This window comes from Dermochelys coriacea, chromosome 1 (genome assembly GCF_009764565.3).
Source record: "Dermochelys coriacea isolate rDerCor1 chromosome 1, rDerCor1.pri.v4, whole genome shotgun sequence".
Classification (NCBI taxonomy): Eukaryota; Metazoa; Chordata; order Testudines; family Dermochelyidae; genus Dermochelys; species Dermochelys coriacea.
Window position 1 is genome coordinate 154,177,378 of NC_050068.2, and position 22,471 is coordinate 154,199,848.

At 44.0% G+C, this 22,471-nt stretch overlaps 1 protein-coding gene across 14 annotated transcripts in view; it reads right to left on the reverse strand.

The window, feature by feature from the left end:
* Nucleotides 1-20,092, reverse strand: part of CASK (calcium/calmodulin dependent serine protein kinase) — a 407,176-nt gene extending 387,084 nt beyond the window's left edge. For 5 of the 14 annotated variants that reach the window (XM_043505996.1, XM_038393415.2, XM_038393389.2 and 2 more), the window contains exon 1: nucleotides 19,575-20,090. In XM_043505996.1, coding sequence (XP_043361931.1) covers nucleotides 19,575-19,633 — 59 coding nt within the window. In that variant the 5' untranslated portion in view covers nucleotides 19,634-20,090. Of the gene's footprint in view, nucleotides 1-19,136; nucleotides 19,417-19,574 lie in introns of those variants that run through there. The other 9 variants (XM_038393424.2, XM_038393399.2, XM_038393407.2 and 6 more) reach the window with 7 other exon arrangements.
* Between the last annotated feature and the right edge of the window lie 2,379 nt (nucleotides 20,093-22,471).

The following is a 22,471-nucleotide window of genomic DNA, read 5'->3' on the forward strand; positions in this document are numbered from 1 at the left end:
TGCCTAATCTTTAGGCAACTTCCATGTTAAACCTTAAGATACTTAGCTCATATGAAGAACACTGCGACAGAAAAAACAGGGAAGCAGGTAGTGATCCCTAAATTGTTGGTTTCTTCACTCTAACCCCAAACAACTGAACTGTGCTCAGTTCTCACACAATAAAATTCAGCAAGGAGAGACCAAGCATGGAAAGTTTTTGCTCAGTAGGAAGAAGTTTAAAAAACTATGAACTGAAAATGGGAGGCTAGAATAGAAACCTTATACAATCTTAATCTTTTTCATTAGACAAAAATCTGTGCAATTTTTTAAAAAGAGCTCTACAGCCAAATTTATTGGGGATAGGAAAGAGGCTCAAAGATTGATATTTGGCAGTTTTTTCTCATTGAGGAAAAGAATCTTTGTGTGCTCCAGTGAAACATTGACCTACAGAGAGAATCTGATGTTTAAAGAAAGTGAGAGGAATCTACACTATTAATAGATCTTTCAGCCTCTGCTGGAGGTGGCAGCTTAGCATTTTAATCAGGATTGGACAGATCCTCATCCGCAGGAGAAGCAGAGTGGCCTGAAGTTTATCATGCGGATTTTTATATCAGAGCTTAAAAGCTCAGGCTCTGTGTATGCATTGAAGAACTCACAATACATTTGACAACATCAGGTAGGGCTTTGTCCAGGTCATTCTGTCAAACCTCCAACATCTCTGCTGATGAGTACCAAAATTTCAGTTTCCCTGCTGCCACGAAGAGGTTAATGAAATTCCATGGCATGCAAAGGACTGAAGTGTTCTATAAATGTAATAAATGCATATACTAGCTCATCGGGATAGCTGCCTCCCATGAAAGTAATTTAGCCTATTAACATGAATAGTAACTGTTGCTTAATAGAAGAAATATTAACATAAATGTAGCTGGTACCAAATAATTTGATATTAACTAGATGCTAATTAGTTGTCAAATCCTAAGATGATTTTTTTAATAAACAGAAGGCCAAATAAAGTTCATGGGGTATGTTTTCCTTAAAGCTTCAGTCAAGGAAGGCAGGGTTCCACAGAGATCTTCCTAAATACTTCCTGATTACGGAATATACGCATATTCTATTTGCGGAATTTTGCAAGCTAGTATAGCTTCCAAACAATGGAGACTGTAGTTGTAAACTCCTACTATCCAGTTTCTAAAAGGTATTACTGGAAAAAAATAGGAGGTCTTCAAAATAATAAGAAAAGGAGTACTTGTGGCACCTTAGAAACTAACAAATTTATTAGAGCATAAGCTTTCGTGAGCTACAGCTCACTTCATCGGATGCATTGAAGTGAGCTGTAGCTCACGAAAGCTTATGGTCTAATAAATTTGTTAGTCTCTAAGATGTCACAAGTACTCCTTTTCTTTTTGCAAATACAGACTAACACGGCTGCTACTCTGAAACCTGTCTTCAAACTAATAGTGGACCATATGCAAGAGTGCAAGTAGGGTGGTACGCTCTAGTATGCAGTACCGGCAAGACATTTTTTAGCAGGTACGGGATACTGGAAAGACTTGGGGAGGCTCGCCCCGCCCCTCCCCCAGAGGGAGGTGGAGCTGCACTCTGCTCCTTAAAGGAGAAGAACAGGGCTAGGGAGGGTATTCATTTTCATATGGGTTTAACAGCACAATACATATGCTAACAAACAAAGGCTTGGTTTAAGTTTGTTAGCATATGTATTGTGCTGTTAAGTTGATCAGGAATCCTCAAGAGTGGAGAAGTGGGAGGAACAGAAGGTGTTTAAACAGTGTTTTTGATTCCTGCTCCAGCCTCTGGATTATGAACGTATACTAGATGAGAGCATTCTAACCAAGGGACTGAGGACTTTAAGGTAATCTGGAGCGTTCATATTTCCTTGAACCTTTTTTTGCAGATGGACTTGTGAGTTGGATATGGTACAAAGACTGTTCTAGCCTTATTCATTGCTGATTTCTCTCTTGAAATGGACAAAAATCAGATGTCTGCTGACTTTCTCATAGGAGTCAGCAGCCTTTGATACCTGTGGTATAAGCAACATAGCCCTTTCTTGAGTTGTTTTGTTCTTTCCTCTCCAAAATGTCAAAGCCTGTTCCCATTGAACTCAATAGCAAAACTTCTTTTGATTTCAATGGGAACAGGATTTGGCCCCAAGAGATCACAGAATGTGATTTTGATCAATTACTTATCTGTCCAGAGACAGTTCTCATGAACGTTCTACCAAGCTGATTTTGATTGCCCCTCCTGCATGACCAGGCTGAGGAAAATAATAAAAACAATTTGGGCTGCAGTTCTATCCAGATGCACACGATACACACAGTTCTATGCCTCTTTTCCATCAAGCCCAGATGGCACAACATCTTCGCTTTCTTAGTGCCAGGCGGAGAGCAATATTTAGGTTTCATCTACACTGCCACTTTACAGCACTGAAACTTTCTCACTCAGGGGTGTGAAAAAACCACCCACCTGAGCGATGCAAGTTTCAGTGCTGTGAAGTCGCAGTGTAGATAGAGCGCTAGCGCTGGTTGCTACTCCTCTCGCGGTGTTGGGTTTTTTACAGCGCTGGGAGAACTCTCTCCCAGCACTGGTGCCACAACTACACAGCCACGTTAAAGTGCTGCCGCAGGAGCGCTTTAACACTGGTAGTGAAGACAAATCCTTAAATAAAAGTAAGCTGGCAGAAGCTTAGTTTGGATATAGGAGAGGCACAGATAGTGTGTTAAGGGAAAGTGGGGTGACTGTCTTTCCTATCCCTCTTTCATTTAAGAAGTTTTCAATTTGGGGTGCTGCTGGATCCTCGATAACATCTGGAAGTACAGTTGGCACCAGGGGCTCAAAGCACCATTTTACAACTGCATCTGTTTGACAGATGCAGTTGTAAAATTTTAGACAGGAAAGGCGGTGTCAGAGTGGATGGGGAGAGTGTGGGGGCCCGGGGAGGAGTCGTATGAAGGGTCATGTGGAAAGGTCACATGCCACTCCCACCCACCCCCGCCACTTGTGTCCCTCCCATGAGTGCAGTACCAGTAAGAAATGATTTCTACTTGCAACACTGACCACATGGTAGAAGTTGTTTCATGAATCACCTTCCCCCTACCATTTAGGATTATACAGACCGTCTCCCTTCGCATAGAACTCTGTTGCAACTCTGACTTTAAGTCACGAAGACATTTGAAAAATATTTTTAGGTTGTCTAATAAAATTAACATTTTATTTTCTCTTGTCTGAAAGGTCAGTCAGTCATACTGGCCAAAGTTTCCACACTTGGTAGACAAAGTTAAGCACCTATTTTCCTAATTAGGTACCTTACAGAGTGACCTGATTTTTAGAGGTGCTGAAGTCAGCAGAATCTGTGAAAAAGGTTTTCAGGTCTCACATTAAATTGAGAGGCAATACAGATTATTGAAAACACTAAGGAATTATGGCAAACTGTTAGATTCTGATGAGAAAGCTTAATGAAAACCTGAAGCAGCACATCCTACAAACTAATTGAATCAAGGAAATATCCTGGACTAAACATCAGCTACAAAGTATTGACTACTTTCCAATTTGAAGTGCTTGTAAGCAGATAAAGGAATTGAGGCACTTAAAATCTAAGATTACAAGTTTACCTCCCGATAATCTGAGGAACATGAACAGCAAAGAATAAATTCCTAAATATGGCTAACAGTCTAGAACTGGAGGTTCAAGGAATCCAGCCAACAGGTTCTCCAGAGTCCATATCATGGCTTCACTTTCTCCCAGAAGGAAGTGAAGGGAAGACATGAAACTGACTACTGCAGGTGGCAGAATGAATTCCCAAGAATACTCAAACAAGATGCCTGATAACACACATTTGTTTATTGATTAACGCAGTGACAGTCTGCCATTCAGGAAGAACAGAGAAGGGCAGCAGGTACTCTGGCATCAGAAGCACCATTGGTTTCTGATCACTGGAGTCCTAGGGTTGTGGATTCTCTGGAACCAAGATGTGAACTTGGACCCATCAGGGGAAAGATAAAATAACGCTCCCTAAGTGAGTAGCAAAAGGACAGATAATGCCTTTGTGACTAAAAAGCTGCTCTTTCCAATACAGCTTGCTCCAGGATATCCCAGCACAGATGTTTCCATCCTTGAAGAGGTTAGTAACCTTCCCACACCTTAAAACAATGATCCCTTCTGCCAGTTAAGTTGTTAGTCCATAGAAATGACCAATACCCAACACTGTAGCACATAAAAAAAAAATCTGATAGCCTGAAAAGACGTTTAAATGGTTTCTTATATGATCATTCAGGATAGTTTTTCAAGACCCCTACTGTAACCACTTTACCAATCCTTTTGCACAGCGGCTCACAGAAGAAGTGGCAGTAAACAGCATTACTAATAATTGCTTCTGCAGAAATTAGATTCTCATTTGTCATCATGAATTCTTGACAGTCCCAGCACCTTCTATACATCTAACTGCTGTACACAGAACCTGCAGTGTACTACAACAATCAAAGCTCTCTTTTTTGAAGTCTATAAAACTTACTACATAAAACACATATATATATATATATATACACACACACACACACACACACTCTGAAAGAATGCTATTTTGATTCCAAAATCAAGCACCTTAAAGTTAGAAAATGACAGATCTACAGTTGCCTATGCAACTTTAATTTGGCTCCCTTGTGCTTCCCACCCTGTGCATTGAATTAGGCACGGTTCCTGTGGCCAAAGTAGTATGTGATGACATTATTAAAGATCATAAAGAATACACACAAGGAGGGTCAAATTAAGGTTACATGGGCAACCATAAATCTGATATTTCTCAACTTTTAGTTACTTGACTCCACAACCTAAACATTTTTAGTGTAGGTTTTTTGGTATGCAACTTCCTAGGGATTTGCATTTTGTTTTTGTAAAAGCACAAATAAAAATTCTATTATGTATAACAACCTTCCCATAAGGCATCACCATGGGAATCTGCAGCAGACTTTTACCACTTGAAATGCCAGACTAAATACATTAGCTGACCAGAGGAAAAGGTGGATATACAAGGGGGGTGGGGGGGGAATGCAGGGAAAACTAGGCTAGTGACACCATTATAGCTAGGTGGTGGGAGGGAGCGAGCAAGGCCCAGCTTGCCTCCTCTGCTCTTGGGAACTGGGGGAGCTCCTGCCCCATATGATGCCCCAAGAGGAAGTATGGACTGCTGGGACAGGGTTACAAGCAATGTTCCCTCTAATTTTTTCCGTCCATGCATGGAATGAATTTTGTTATGTGCAGCACCAATATCAAGGTAATGCTGAGATCTGGGAGTTATTGTGACTTCATTGGATTATGTGGGAAAGTCATGGGAAAATTTCCATACGAGGAAAGATTATTTAGATTAGAGGGTGCACAGATAAGAAAGGATATAACAGAGTTGCATAAAATAATGATTGGGATAGAGAAGGTAAATTGGGAGCTGCTTTTTACCCTCTCTTAATAAAACTGATAAAAGGAAAAACATTTAACATCATGAATAACTGACTTGTGGAACGCACTGCCAATAGATATAACTGTACACAAGAGTTTATAAGCATTCATAAAAAGATTACATGTTTATATGAATAAGAATACGCTGTCACCTGAGCAAGCAATGCCCTATGGAGAGACCCTGCTGCTACCTATAGCAAGTGGGAGACAAATATAAACAATTACTTTCCTTTCTGCAGTTCCCTCCCTCTGCTCTTCTCAGGATTCTAGTACCTTCTCTTCCCTGCTCCTGTCCTCAGAGCAGCTACCGACCAGTCCTGCTCCTCCCTTTGCCCCACTTCCAACTGCAGCTCCCTCCCCTTTGTCCCCATCTCCATCAGAACTCCATGGTGAGTGGCTGATTGCAACTAAACTAAGCACAGTTAACTGAGTGCAGATCAGTGTCCTAAGCCTAAATATCTAGCTCAATGCCTCTCTCAAGGAGAAAAGAAAATGACCTTTCTACAGCAGCCCCTTGTCTCATAGGGGCAAGAAATACTCTCTTTCCACAGCATCAGAAAGAGATCCCCAAGAGTGTGAATAGGTACCTTTTATAGGCCTGAGGGACCATGGGTGTGGGGAAGTGAGTGAGAGCGGATGTGTGGGTTTGATGAACCAGTGAGTGGAAAAACAAGAAAAAGGAGAAGATACACCAAAATATACAGTCAACTGAAGGGGAAAAAGGAGCGAAGGAAAACGGAAGGAAGTATAAACACAAACAATACATAATACATTACAATAATATTTAAATAAAGCTATTTTATTAATACTGGTTTATTGCTTTGGATTCTCATTAACAAAAAGTTTCATATCCCATTAGCTTCCTGAACCTCTTCCTTCTAAGGACATCAGATAAAGTTTATACATTTGAATTAATTTAGCCACACTAACTCTTTTGAAGCAGGTAAATATCATCAGTTTCTTTCTACAAATAGATAAATAGTACTAATACTATCCTTTCTCTAATAGTAGCTTTATGACAAACTAGTCTGGTCCCCAAGAACATAGGGGAAGAGCACAGAGGTCAGGAAATTTTTCTCAATGACAGAAACAATGTATTTTTTTAAAATGTGTTAGCTATTTTTAAAAGTTATTTTATATTTCAACTGATTTGTACTAAAGTAAGAAAAATAAATGTGTCATTTCCTATAGTCCAGTTGTGGGAGAGGGAGCAGTTTTCAAAGCTGGTAAATAATGTAAGCTCCAAGATCAGATCTTACTATAAATTGCAATATTTAATAAATTGTGTACAGTGCTGCTGAGGGAGCCCTCTCCCCCCCACCCTCCCGAGCCCTGCATACCTCCTCACCCCACCCTACACATCCTCCACGCTCACCTGTGTGAGCACTCACGGCTCATGCATGGCCCTTCATGGCCTCCTGTGGAGCCACACAGGTGCACACCTTAAAGGGAATACAGGTTACAGGTGCGTGGCTTGACTTTCCCTCCCATCCCACTGGAGGTTGAGGGAGCTCCTGTCCTATGTCAGGCCCATCGGAAGGTGGAATACCAGAGTCACATGCTAGGTCAGGATGAGGGAAGGGGTTGTTAGGGGAATCCCAGACTGGCTCTCCTCAATCCCCAGCTACAGGTATTCTGGCATCTTCCAGGCACTCCCCGCACAATGTCTGCTGGCGCTTTGGGCAGTGTTATGGACCTGGCCTTGGAAATCTTTATGCATGTTTGCTGTTGGGGCAGATTTCCTCATGAAAATTTTGGCACACAAGTGAAGGATGGGTAATGATGATTTTTAAACACTTTGAACCTGTCTACATGGGAATTTCTTCCAGTTATAAACCTCTATAACAGTTTATTGCAGTTTAATGATACGGCTATAGTTAATTATACTGGTATAACTCCATGTGTGGACACACTTACTCAGGAATAAGAACAGCTTTTTTCCATTTATCTTACTCCACTTCCAAAGTGACATAAATAAATTACATCTTCCGCTGCTATAATTAAAACTGCTATAGTTTTACTGTTAGCTTCCCATGTAAATACTCTTACTCTAGTATAAAACTTTCCCATGTAGACAAGCCTCATATAACTTTCTTAATTCAAATGCCTTAGAAAAATATTAAGTGTTAAACAGAATGAATTTATAACAAATGCTAAGATTCAGCAAAGCGTTCAACAATCATTTATCTCTGCCATGGAGTCTGCCATGGCAAGCATGCACTGGGCAGCTGGAGGATCATGCAAATGGTACACACCAGTAGAATTCCTCTGTTGAACACTACAAGAGAAAATTTATGGGATTTAACAACCTAAAGGACATGTAAAGGGCAGCCTAGGACAGAAAGGGATGGCAAAGCCTTGTTCATGCCTTAAGTGATGTCTAACAGCACAGGAAGGATTTCGATTCAAATTAATCCAAATGGAATTTCATGGGACAAATAAGGCACTTCTGTAGCTTGAAGGGTTCTTCCTTGCTGAACATAAAGGTTTGCTGCAAATAATGGAGATGTTAATGCCTCTCAAAGAAAAGGTCACAGGAAATAATAGAAAGCATTAAACAACCAAAATTAGGGGGCCACTACCAGCTCTTCCCAAATCATATATATCCTAAGGTCAAATCTCCATATTGTACCAAACTAGTAATACCAGTGCAATCCCTGGGGTGGACAAAATTATACCAGTATAAAGGTGCCTTATGCCAGTATCACTTACAAGAATAAGGACATGGCTACACTTGCAGATGTAGAGCGCTTTGAGTTAAACCCACCTTTGGAGAGCGCAGTAGGAAAAGCGCTGCAGTCTGTCCACAATGACAGCTGCAAGCGCACTGGCGTGGCCACATTTGCAGCACGTGCAGCGGCATTGGAAGCAGTGCATTATGGGCAGCTATCCCACAGAACACCTCTTCCCATTCTGGTGCTGTGGCTTGTGGAAAGGGGGCAGGGGTTGCGGGGCATTCTGGCTCCTGTCCCAAGGCCCTGTGATGCATCTGTTTGCATCCCAGCAATCCCTGTGGTTCCGTCCACATTTGGCACCATTTTTCAACTTTTTTTTTGTACTGCACACGCTGTCTTCCCTTTTGGTCTTCGGGAATAGAGCCCGAACTGCTGAGGAGTATGCTGACGAGTCTCGCCAGCACGTCACGTTTGGCAGTCGAGTTATTCCTTATGATCCAAAGTGACAGCGAGGGTTCCGACGACGACATCGACTCAAAACGCATATGACACAAGTTTGCTTGTGGCATTCACGGACATGCTCACCATCATGGAACGCTACTTTTGGGCTCGGGAAACAAGCACCGAGTGGTGGGATCACGTCGTCATGCAAGTCTGGGATGATGAGCAGTGGCTGCAGAACTTTCGGATGAGAAAGGCCACTTTCATGGGACTGTGTGAGGAGCTCGCCCCCAACCTGCGGCGCAAGATTGAGAGCTACCCTGATGGTGGAGAAGCGGGTGGCTATTGCAATCTGGAAGCTGGAAACTCCAGACAACTACCTATCGGTCACTAACCAGTTTGGAGTGGGAAAGTCGACCACTGGAATCGTGTTGATGTAAGTTTGCAAGACCATTAATTGCATCCTGCTCAGAAGGACCGTGACTCTGGGTAATGTGCACGACACTGTGGATGGCTTTGCACAAATGGGTTTCCCTAACTATGGAGGGGCAATAGATGGCACGCATATTCCAATTCTAGCACCAGCCCACCTAGCCTCTGAGTACATTAATTGGAAGAGTTATTTCTCTATGGTTCTCCAGGTGCTTGGGGATCACCATGGGCATTTCATTGACATTAACGTAAGCTGGTCTGGAAAGGTGCATGATGCACGCATCTTTCGGAACACTGGCCTCTTCAGGAAGCTGCAAGCCGGGACTTTTTTCCCCCAGACCAAAAGATCACCATAGGGGAAGTTGAAATGCACATTGTGATCCTTGGAGACCCCGCTTACCCTTTAATGCCATGGCTCATGAAACACTACACAGGGAGCCTTGACAGCAGCAAGGAGCGGTTCAACAACAGGCGGACCCAGTGCAGAATGTCTGTGGAATGTGCTTCTGACCGTTTGAAAGGTCGCTGGCGCTATCTGTATGGGATGCTGGATCTGGCCAGTGACAACATCCCTGTTGTTATATGCGCGTGCTGTACCCTCCGTAACATTTGCGAAGGGAAGGGTGAACGATTCGCTCAGGCATGGACCTAGGAGGTTCAACACTTGGAGGCTGAATTTGAACAGCCAGAGAGCAGGGCTATTAGAAGGGCCCAGTGCAGGGCTGCAAGGATTAGGGATGCCTTGAGGGAGCAATCTGAGGCTGAAAGCCACCAGTAATGTCTGGTGCCCTGCACAGGAGTGAAGTACAGTGGTTTCAATGTTAGTAGGAATCTGTGTTTGCTATGTATGATCCACTGACTTGCAGTACCTGTTGCTTTCATGGGCTAAGGTATCTTTTACATTATGCAATAATAAAGAATGTTTTCAAAGCAAAAAAATCCATTTAAATGAAAAGAAAATGCATTTATTGAAAAGAAACACAACTGCTTGGGAAACACAGAGGGCAAGGGGGTGGGGAGGGGAACGGTACAATCACAGGTTTGCATATGTCCTGTTATCATACTCAGCCTTCCTGTTTGGAGTGCTGTGCAAGGAGTGCTGCACTTCAGGATGGCTATACTGCATCGTGATGGGGGTTGAGTGCAGTGGGTAAGGGCCGTAGTTTTCAGAGCTGGGTGGTGAAGCTACAGGTGTTGGAGGCAGCTGGTGGCGGTAAGAACCCGGATGTTGGGGAAAGTGGGTTGGAGGTGACATGGGGGTGCAAGGGAAAGAGTTTGGTACAAGGGCTGCAGGGGGGAGGGACAGGTAGTGCTCTGCCTGCATGGCTACGAGCGCCAGGATAGAGTCCGCTTGGCACTCCATTATGCTTATCAGCTGATCAGTGCTTTGCTGCCGGAGCACCACACTTTTGTGCTGGCGCTCCTCATTGTGCTGGTGGATCCTCCTTTCACTGTCCCACCACTCCTGCACTTTGATTTTTATTACTTGAATGCTGCATTACTTCATGCAACATGTCTTCCTTGCTTCTACGTGGCCTCTTTCTGATTCTTTGGAGTCTTTCAGCCAGTGATAATATGAACGGCTGAGGTCTCACGGTTGCATCTGCAAAGGCAAAATGTAACACTTAACAGAGGCAGCATTGTTCACACCAGGCAGAGCAGTGATTCCCCCGTACATAAGGGCAAGCACAGTGTACACAATAGCATAATTTGCCCGTCCCAAAGCGAGCGCACATAACCCACAGGAGCCCCAAAACGGTGAGTAAGTACAGGGTCAAACATGACTGTTTCATGGCTGTACTGTCCTCTGGGTTTCTGTGCCTTGGGGAGAGCCAACAGTGGCAGGGGGCCCCTATACTGAACACTATCCCCACATTTTCCACAGGAGTTCGTCCTGGAAGATATCTTGCTGCTGAGGGTGACCTGGGAAGCAAGGGAGGGTCTTCTACTGCAATGTGGCTTCTGCCCTGGCCCATATGCAGCTTGCCTGTGTGCAGCAATGGTCCCCCCGCCCCTCATGGCACAGTGGCACGGACAAGTTAGCCTGACTGGGACAAGGACCACAGTGGCTGTCCTGAGAAACCTGCACAAGCGCATTGCCCGAGTTCTGGATGAGATCTTTGAAGAGATAACTGAGGCCAATTGCCATGATGTGAGAGAGCACCTCAACGCCCTATTCCCATCTTGGCATGCATGCAGCCCTAACCCTCCTCGCCCCAAGAGCCCGCACCAAATAACTTCCTTCCCAAAATAAAAGCAGCTTACCGGGAACATTCTCTGGTGTTTGTCCTTCACAAAGCACTGGCCGCCACGACTGGCTACCTTCCTCCTGGCTTGAGAACAGCTCCTGGCTGCATGTATCTAGGGATTCCAGGGTGTCTTCCTCCGGCTCAGCACCTTCGCTCCCGCTTTCCTCCTCTTCCTCCTGCCTTGTTGAACTGGGCTGTGAAGTGTCCATAGTGGTACTCGGAGAGGAGGTGGGGTTGCCACCAAGTATCACGGCCAGCTCTTTGTAGAAACAACAGGTTGCGGGGGCACCATCAGAGCGGCTGTTTGCCTCGTGGGCTTTGTGGTAGGCATTCCGCAGCTCCTTCACTTTAACCCTGCAATGCAGTGCGTCCTGGTCATGGCCCCTTTTCATCATGTCCCTTGATATCTGCCCAAAGGTATCGTAATTCCTATGGCTGGAACGCAGCTGAGACTGGACAGCTTCCTCCCCCCAAACACTGATGAGGCCCAGCACCTCGCCATTGCTCCATACTGGGGATCACGGGGCACATGGAGGCATGGTCACCTGGAAAGACTCACTGAGAGCACTCCACACCTGGCTGAGCGAACAAGAAGGGGATTTTTAAAATTCCCAGAGAATTTAAAGGGCAGGTCTGATGGTTGGTCACCTGAGGTCAGGGCAGTAGAGTTCAAAGTAATGACCAGAGTGGCTAGCACAGGCATTGTGGGACACTTCTGGAGGCCGATCAGAGCACACTAACAGACCAGAGTATCCACACTGGCGCCGCAGTGCTCCAGCGGGGGCGTACAAAACACTATTCCACTCACCGAGGTGGAGTACCAGGAGCACTCTAGCCGCGGAGTCAGAGGGTTCTAGTGCCTTGCCAGTGTGGACAGGTAGGGTGAGTTAGTGCGCCTGGGGCTCCTTTAATGAGCTTTAACTCGCAAGTGTAGCCAAGCCCTAAGTTGTACTGATCTAAGGTCCATTATACCAGCAATCACTGTGTTCACACCAGATTGTACTGCTTTAACTATATCACTTTACTAACAGCTATTAGTGATATGTAGGTATCTTATAACAACAGCATACCATAACTGCTGTCATGGTAAGGACATCTCTCTCACCTGAGGACATACCAACTTGCCCCTGAAGGTTAAATGAGAAAACAGAGGTCCCCTTCTGTCTTTATTCCTTAAGGCACGTCTACACAAGTTATACCAGTTTAAGATATGGTGTGAATTTAAACCATTGTAGTTATAATGGTATTACTATATGTAGTTAACTGCATGCTCTGCCACTAACAGATGCTCTCTGACAAAACATTTGTTAAAGTAAAACTACATATCAGTAATAACTTAAAGATAAAATTCTAAAGGAAAGTTGCAGGGGGTAAAATATACATAGAGTTGAAAAGCAGGAAATTCAGAGTTAAGGTTTAACTTACTAGAATCTTATTGTATGATTATGGGGAAGATTTTATTTTTTGTGGTCACTAGCAAAATCAAACATGATACAAATTTGAGTTTTTGATGTTCTCAGGGTATACAGGAAGACTGAGTATAGCTTGGCTATTTCAACTGAACTTCTAGATTTTAAGATGTAAAATTAACCTTCACACTGAGGAAAAAAATATAGCAAATAAATTCAGCTACCTACAATATCCAGTAAGGATTTTTCCCTTAAATTCTTATGTAGAAGTGAGTGAACCTTAGATTTTTTCTGGGATTCCTATTTTAAACTAATCCTAACATGGCACCTGTGGGAAGGTGTATTCATCTCCTCTTTCTTGCAAACTTTCAACGATCACAGGAGTGGAACTCCACTGTTGCAGGCCTTAGGAAACATGTAGAAATGAGGAGCTCTTCCTGGGAAGGATGAGGTCTACAGGGGGAGAATAGGGAAGCAATGAATGGGGGATGACCTTTGGTGTCAGCAACTCCTCCTCACATTAGGACTAAATCTTTCCAGGGTGTCAACAACACTCAATTTAGACTTGATGATTTTCCTAATCTCATGTGGTTCCTAATGAATGCTGCAAGAGTCTCCACATGACTAAGGCCTGGAGAACAAGGCCCTGCTGAACTTCTCAGGACAGTAATTCTGAAGGTTTGCAGGTGAGGTAAAATGTCTACCACCACAAGACTTCCTTTTTCCTCTGCCCTCAGATTCACCCCAATCAACCTCTCATGTAAACCACCTTTACAGTCTACAGGAAATGCACACTAGGAGTTATGCAGAAGGGTATATCAAGATTAACAGAGGACTTTGTGGAGCAGCAGAGCAAAGTTCAAATCCAGAGGAAACAACTACACAACCAACCTACAGCAGGGAGACTTTCTATTCCAGGTGCCCACAACAGTGAGAATCTTGACACTATCAAATGGAAATCCTAAACCTGGGAAAAAGAGAAAGAACAATGCTACACTATAACCTACTACTGAATAAACAAAAGACATTAATGGCAAACTGAAAAGGGGATCCCAACGTGAAGGCCTTATCTGATCATTATAACTTCCAGAATTACACCAAACTCTGTGGAAAAAGTTCCAGTTTGGGTGGAGGAGTTTTAGTTTTGGTTTTCTCAGTCACACACACACTTGGGTTACACTTTTATAGCTGTCTCACCAGCAAAATATTTTGAACTTGAGTTTCAGACCAGGGAAGCGCTCCTTTCTGTCACATGAATAAGTCCAAAAAGTGTCATCGTAATCCATTCCCAAACTTGCAAAAAAGAGTTTTAGAAGAATTTTTTTAAACTTTTATGACTGTCACTCTTGAAAGTGAGACATGATTTACCAATAACTTAAGTTTACATTAAGATTTTCTGGAAGTTCCATTCCCTTTCCTGAGTGACAAGCTTCCTTCCTGATCTGTTCACAGGTGGACATTTATATTTGCAAGGAAAGATACAATTTAAAATAAATATAATAAAGTAGGTCTCCAACAATTTTCTGATGTCTTAACTTAATGCCTTCAGGGTCTATAAGCCCTTTTCACGTTACTGTTCTAAAAATCAAATCAACTAAATCTTTGACCTTGTGCAATAACTCATGCAGTTGAGTGGGGAACAGAAGTGAGTTTTTTTGCTATAAATTGATACTTTTAGACGACTAACTCTGGCAATTACCTCTATTTTTAGTGTCAAAATTAAGAAAATTCTTTAAATGAATTGAACATTTGGCACAAAATACCTACTTTCACCTCAAACCTAGCCTATCTTTGAAGACAATATCAGTTTGTGGATTTTAGATGGGTACCAAAATTCATTTTAAAATGGAAACTGAGTTGTAATCTTAATTGGATTAACAGTTGCCTACACGTACAACCTATACAGTAAAACATTAAACAGTTTGAAAATATCAATCAGTAGCAGAGATACAAATTGTAATGCTTGAATATATGCAAGTTGTTAAATGAAGGACATTAAAAAGGAAATGTTTTTCAGAGCAAAATTTATACTTGACATGCCTACTGGATATTAAGAACTGACCTTTGCTAACAGCATATTAGGATTAATATGGCTTGATTACCTTTAACTTGTACCATGACATCTACATGAAATATTACAGGACTATAAAAGTCATCAACAACTTCTGGGGCTTTTGTTTAAGTACAAAATGCAATGCACCTTTTTAATACATAATACTAATGTCTTTTGGAGAAAGAGTAATAAGGAGAAATCAGCTAAAGTATTTACAGACTATCACCCCACAAGGGATGGTGCTTGGTACCTGTGCCAAAATATCAGCTATCTTGCCATTGCTCAGAGCTAGTATTAAGGCAGCATACATCCAAGCCTTCTTTTACCAACCCTTCCATATCAGCGTCAGTGTGCCAGTCAGTATCGTTAAATATCTCCATTGTTCTCAGAATTAGTGCACTAGTATTTTAGACAGAAAGATGCAATTGCTAATTGCTTTTTTCACACTTTAAATTTCTTTGGGGGGGGGGGGGTTGTTGAATATCTTTGTTTATTGTTCGGTTTTAGCTTTCCTTTCATTGTTTGTTAAAAAGTGTCATTACAGTTAATTGTTTTCTTTACCATCCTTTTGTGTGTGAAATGTGAAAATAAACTGGTATAAGTAGCAGAAAGCATATTGAGAGCCAGTAGTATTCTTGGCCTTGTGTAAGTAAAAACAAATGAGAAACTGAAGACAGAGGTTAAATTGCATTATTTAAAGATTCTCAGATCTGAATAGTTTAAGCCATTAGTAACACAAGAGGAATTTTTAAAAAATACAATTTTAATCTTGACAAATGTCCATTTAACATGAATTTACTGCAGTGCAAGGCATTAGACTGAAATATTTACAATTAATGCATTCTGATAGACAACAGTAGAAGTAACTGCAATGAAAGCAACCCGTAGTCTGTCTGTGATGTTCCCAACAAAGTAGTCTCCATGTTAGCATTAAATGAGTGCCATAAATCAATGTGAATCTTAGAGGCCCAGAAAATCAAAGCTGAAACAAAATCTTTACACAGCAAGGATTGAAAACAAAACTATACTGAACATAAAATACATGTTTTGGTCTTGTATGTTCTGTACCCATAGTCCCCCTTCTGCATTAAAAGGAAACTAGGCATTATTTTCAGCCTAAAGAAAACTATTGCATATAGTAAAGAATGAGCTCAATGATTTTCATAGCAACACCTCATGTGGTAAAACCTCTTCACCCACTTTAAGTGGCATACAGACTACCATATGTTGCGATCAGAATTAAGGTTTTAAGTTAAAAAAAAATATATATGCACTTAGCGTAATTATCTATGAATTATGAATCTAATTCACTGCCTTGCCATTAGAATGAAAACACTTAAATATTTTAGTATATATCCCTCTCAATAGCAAAAGAGAGTTGCTTCCAAGTAAAGCTTTACATAGAAAGTCTTAAAGATTTGTCTATAAACTCATCTCACTGCCAGTTAACTTGAGGTAGATTAACACATCTGTGAAGGCTCATACAGAAACTTCCTAATTCTTTACTCTAAATCAAGCCCTAATCAGAGTGCATCTGGATGTGCACAAGTTTGTCAACAATCCAAGATTTAACCTAGGACTGGCACAGTAACATGACCAATGCTAGTTTCCTAAAAGACACCACTGAATTTTAAGTTAAAGGCAACAAAGTTTATGGTTCCGACTGTCTATGTAATACTTGTTTTATTTTTAGGGATAAAGAAGCATATGATATGGTGTATACAAGTGAAAATCTCCCTTCAAGTGTTTTCTGGTAGATACACTTTTATGAATGCATCTATTCCTCCACTGTCCTTACACTCCTTTCCTCCAACATCCACCCAACATGAACAATGCCTACTAACAGAACTTAAGCAGGAGGTGGTAAGGCTGTTTATTATAACACAACCTTAATTTCAACCAATTAATTAGTATGAAATTGCAATGAAACGTATTCCAACAGGCTAAAAGCTACTAAAAGTATTTGTCTGTTCAGATAAAAATCAACTATTCTTACCAGTGTACTTGTTCATTCAAATTGTATTAACTCAGAGTTTAAAAGAAGTCTAACAGCAAACTGCATTTTTGTGTGTTAGCTGGGAGATTAAATCACAAGTAAAATAGGTTTGCAGATCAACAGAAGAGAAATATAAGGATATACTTCTAGATTTGTTCAACCCCTGAAGATGTGTAACACTAATGTTACCATTCTCCTTTCCATAGAAAGACATGTTTTCAGGGAGACTACATAAGATGGTAGTGGTAACCATCTATTTGGAAAAAGAAATTATACATATTTTAATTATTTCATGCGTCTAAAATGCAAATCAAGGCCAGGTGTGCTGTTTTGCAAGAGCTAAATTACTGTATCAATCAGTAATAAGTCACAGGAACACATAGACACTTAGTTGATGGTTTACTGAGAGCTGTTCAGCAAGATGCATATGCAGCAATACAAATCAGTTTTACACTAGCCTTCCTCGGAGGGCTCAAAGATGAATAAGTTTCATAGATCTGAGGTGGTACATAGTAAGAACTTCAACTATAGCCCCCAAAAGGTACCACCAATTTATTAAAATGGTCTTTAAGAGGAATCAGAGTAGCAGCCGTGTTAGTCTGTATTCGCAAAAAGAAAAGGAGTACTTGTGGCACCTTCGAGACTAACAAATTTATTAGAGCATAAGCTTTCGTGAGCTACAGCTCACTACATGAAAGTGAGCTGTAGCTCACGAAAGCTTATGCTCTAATAAATTTGTTAGTCTCGAAGGTGCCACAAGTACTCCTTTTCTTTTTAAGAGGAATGACATCTTTCTGATCTCTACAAAAGAAGGCAACTAAGGGTAGTGCGGCAGCGCAGTCATGCTTTATCACTGGGAGAGCTATCCCCTGGCGATAAAAAAATAATCCACCCCAAATAAGGGGTAGTAGCGCTACCGGCAATAAAACGCTATCTATACTAGCGCTTTTCAGCGCTAAAACTTTTGTCGCTCGGGGATGTTTTCCACACCTCTGAACGACTAAAGTTTTAGCGCCGAATGGCAGTGTAAACACAGCTTAAGCAAGCATAACTAGTTAGCAGTGCTAGCAGCGCAAAGACCCAACCTGTTTCTTGCTACAGGCTGTGTAACCTTAGCACTACTCTTACACTATTAACCTATTACATCACAAAGAACAGTTTTAACAGATCACATGATTCAGAAACAACTGAACTATTCACTTTGAAGTTCTATAAGTAATTTACAGCTTATTGTGCTATCTTTTCAGAAGCATTTGCATACAAAATAAGAGAGTCATTTTATACTTCAAAATATTTACAGCAACCCCCTTTGAAAGGTATTCATAAATATAGGCACATTTACTATGCCCTTTTTACTAACCCTAACCACATCTGAGTAAAATACACTAGGTACTATAAATTCACACACAATATCACCACCTGAAGAAATCACATGAACATAAGAAATTGTTCTTCCTACTGGTAGTGCCAGTTTTGTCGAATTTCTTAACCATAGAAGCTTTTCTCCATTTGACAAGCATTAAGTAACATCAGTTAAACCATTTCTTGTGCAAACCAACAAGCCTCTTTAAAGCTTTATAGTTGACAAGGTGTTTTATAAAAGCAATAGATGTTAGGACAATGGTGCCCTATAATAAACAATACAATGAAAAGTGCCCAAATATTTGTATTTAATTAAGAACAAAGCAATCTGATCTTGAGACTGACATGTTAGTGTAATTCTGAGGAAACACAGTCATTTAAGACAGATGATTATTTTAGCCCTGGTTTTCAAGTCAAACAACCACTGACATTTAAGCTAACAGTCATGTTGTGCAAAATAAATCAAAAAAATAAAATTCCACTCTGCTTAAAATCAAGAGAATATTGTAACTAGTCATCCTTACACCAGGCTTCCACAAGACACTGTCATCAAAAAACGGAAAACAGCTTCACTACTGAACACCTACAACATCAATTTTTGAATGAGAAATATGCATAAAATGAGGAAGTTATAAGTCTCTTCAAATATGGTGCATCTCCCTTTCATTTCCATTCTGCAACCAAAACATCTAAGCCCTGAAGATGTGAAATGTGAGAGAAGGCTGATAAAAATGGGTTTCAATACTGGATAGTCACAGAAGAGGGGGAACTTCAGCTTCAATTTTCCATCAACGTGCCGATCAGACTGATTCTCTGCATTTTTCCTAGTATAATGACACAACACAGATAAAAAAGGTGGGGGGACTCGGACGGTCAGTTCCATACACCCTACCACACTGGTGAGCCAAAACAGCGGTGCCACGTTAACAGCTATCCCAACTTGGGCGTGATGCACGCCTTGAACATCCGTGTAAGAGCAGTTGCATAATAAGCCTCAAAAAGGCCAAGTTCTCCTCCTGCGTCGCTATTCCGAGCGGATGGCGGGCACCGCCAGGGCTTCACACGGGAACTGAGCATTACCTGAGACGGAGTATCTCCGGCATTGCCACTAACGAGCCGGTTACTATGCAGCAAGGCACAGAAAGGCACCTGACGCCCCAACGCGCAGATACCCCCACGGAGAGGCGGCTCTGCCGAGGAGCCTGCCCCTACCCCTGCCCAGCCGGCAGCCACAGACCCGGGCTGGGGAAAGCAGCGGCGGCGGCGGCTGTTGCGGCCGGGCTGGGCGCAGGGGAGCTGGCGGACCACGGACACCCGGGGAGCTTCTCCCCTCCGCGCCCATGCCCCGAGAGGCGGGCGCCGCCGCGGAGTCACCGCCGCACGCAGCGGAGGGCGCGGGTGACACACGGGCACGGCGGCTCAGGTGGGCGCCGAGCGGAGCATCCCCTCTCCCCGCGCGCAGGGGCCGGGCCGTGCCGGGCCGTGCCGGGCCGGGCCGCTCGCCGCCGCGGAACTTACTTGCCGATCACCTCGCAGAGCTCGTACACGTCCTCGAACAGCACGTCGTCGTCGGCCATGGTCCAGGCAGGGGGGGACCCGCCGGAGAGGCGGCCTGGGGGAGGGGGGCCCGCGGGCACGATCCCCTCCGCGCTCCCCGCCGGGCACCACCTTCAATCCCAGCCGCCGCCCGGGGGCTCCCGCGGCCACGCCGGGAATTCCCGCTCCTCCTGCGGGCCGCGGCCGCCCCGCGCGGCTCACGCTGGCTGCGGGCTCCGCGACCCCGCCTCCCTCCGCCGGCCGCGGCTCGGGCTAGCAGGGCGGAGCGGGCACCATGCAGGGGCCGGTGTAGCGTCAGCAGGCAGCGCCGCCTTGTTCCTCGCGGTGCACGCGCTGGAGGGGGAGGGGGAGGGGGGGAAGGCTGGCAGGCGCGAGCCCGACCCGCACTCCGGCGGGCGCGCGCACCACCACCGACACTTTCCCAGTCCGTCAAGCAAGCGAGCAGGCGCGCGTCCCCCAGCGAGCACGCACGCGGGCTCCTCGCGCGCAGAGCCACGCCCACTACTCCAGAAGACTGGGGTTGCGGCCTGTGAGCAGGCGCGCCGCGGTCCCACATAACGTCATGGGAAGCGGAGGGAGTCGGCTCCCATGTGAAGCTCGGGAGGGGCGGGGCCGCGGCCGCTCCCTGCCCGGGTTCCGAGGCGCGCGCTGTGTGTGGCCCATTGAGAAGCAGGGGGATGGGAGCCGCGGGGCTGGGCGGCTTCGCCCTCAGCGCTACGGGCAGCGCAGCGGTGCTGAGAGCGGCTGGTCCCTCGGCCCGGCGCTGGGGTTTGACAGGCGCCTCCAGGAAGCTGGCAGGGCAGGGCAGGGAAGCCGGCCAAGACGGACCGTGCAGCAAGGGCTGGCAGCGGCCCGAGGGGACAAATGAGGGGGAAAGAGGAAACTCTCCCCGATCTCTTTGTAGCCGTGACCGCTGCCAGACGGCAAGGCGAAGGCGGTTCAGAGAGACGTGGGATCGCAACGAAGGTGACAGCCCTCCCGCCGCATTATCAGGTGCTTTGCTCTTAGTTCAGGGAAATGGCCATTTCAAGCGCCATTTATTGCCCACTCCACAGGAGGGTCAAAATCGTTTCCTGTAGCAATCGCACAAGCAGTTTCAGAAGGAATGTAGGTTTCAGAGTAGCAGCCGTGTTAGTCTGTATTCGCAAAAAGAAAAGGAGTACTTGTGGCACCTTAGAGACAAAATTATTAGAGCATAAGCTTTCGTGAGCTACAGCTCACTTCATCGGATGCATTTGGTGGAAAAAACAGAGGAGAGATTTATATACACACACACAGAGAACATGAAACAATGGGTTTATCATACACACTGTAAGGAGAGTGATCACTTAAGATAAGCCATCACCCACAGCAGGGGGGGGAAAGGAGGAAAACCTTTCATGGTGACAAGCAAGGTAGGCTAATTCCAGCAGTTAACAAGAATATCAGAGGAACAGTGGGGGGTGGGGTGGGGGGGAGAAATAACGTGGGGAAATAGTTTTACTTTGTGTAATGACTCATCCATTCCCAGTCTCTATTCAAGCCTAAGTTAATTGTATCCAGTTTGCAAATTAATTCCAATTCAGCAGTCTCTCGTTGGAGTCTGTTTTTGAAGCTTTTTTGTTGAAGTATAGCCACTCTTAGGTCTGTGATCGAGTGACCAGAGAGATTGAAGTGTTCTCCAACTGGATTTTGAATGTTATAATTCTTGACATCTGATTTGTGTCCATTCATTCTTTTACGTAGAGACTGTCCAGTTTGGCCAATGTACATGGCAGAGGGGCATTGCTGGCACATGATGGCATATATCACATTGGTAGATGCGCAGGTGAACGAGCCTCTGATAGTGTGGCTGATGTGATTAGGCCCTATGATGGTATCCCCTGAATAGATATGTGGACAGAGTTGGCAACGGGCTTTGTTGCAAGGATAGGTTCCTGGGTTAGTGGTTCTGTTGTGTGGTGTGTGGTTGCTGGTGAGTATTTGCTTCAGATTGGGGGGCTGTCTGTAAGCAAGGACTGGTCTGTCTCCCAAGATCTGAGAGAGCGATGGCTCGTCCTTCAGGATAGGTTGTAGATCCTTGATGATGCGTTGGAGGGGTTTTAGTTGGGGGCTGAAGGTGATGGCTAGTGGCGTTCTGTTGTTTTCTTTGTTGGGCCTGTCCTGTAGTAGGTGACTTCTGGGTACTCTTCTGGCTCTGTCAATCTGTTTCTTCACTTCAGCAGGTGGGTACTGTAGTTGTAGGAATGCATGATAGAGATCTTGTAGGTGTTTGTCTCTGTCTGAGGGGTTGGAGCAAATGCGGTTATATCGTAGCGCTTGGCTGTAGACAATGGATCGAGTGGTATGATCTGGATGAAAGCTAGAGGCATGTAGGTAGGAATAGCGGTCAGTAGGTTTCCGATATAGGGTGGTGTTTATGTGACCATCGCTTATTAGCACCGTAGTGTCCAGGAAGTGGATCTCTTGTGTGGACTGGTCCAGGCTGAGGTTGATGGTGGGATGGAAATTGTTGAAATCATGGTGGAATTCCTCAAGAGCTTCTTTTCCATGGGTCCAGATGATGAAGATGTCATCAATGTAGCGCAAGTAGAGTAGGGGCATTAGGGAACGAGAGCTGAGGAAGCGTTGTTCTAAGTCAGCCATAAAAATGTTGGCATACTGTGGGGCCATGCGGGTACCCATCGCAGTGCCGCTGATTTGAAGGTATACATTGTCACCAAATGTGAAATAGTTATGGGTCAGGACAAAGTCACAAAGTTCTGCCACCAGGTTAGCCGTGACAGTAACGGGGATACTGTTCCTGACGGCTTGTAGTCCATCTTTGTGTGGAATGTTGGTGTAGAGGGCTTCTACATCCATAGTGGCTAGGATGGTGT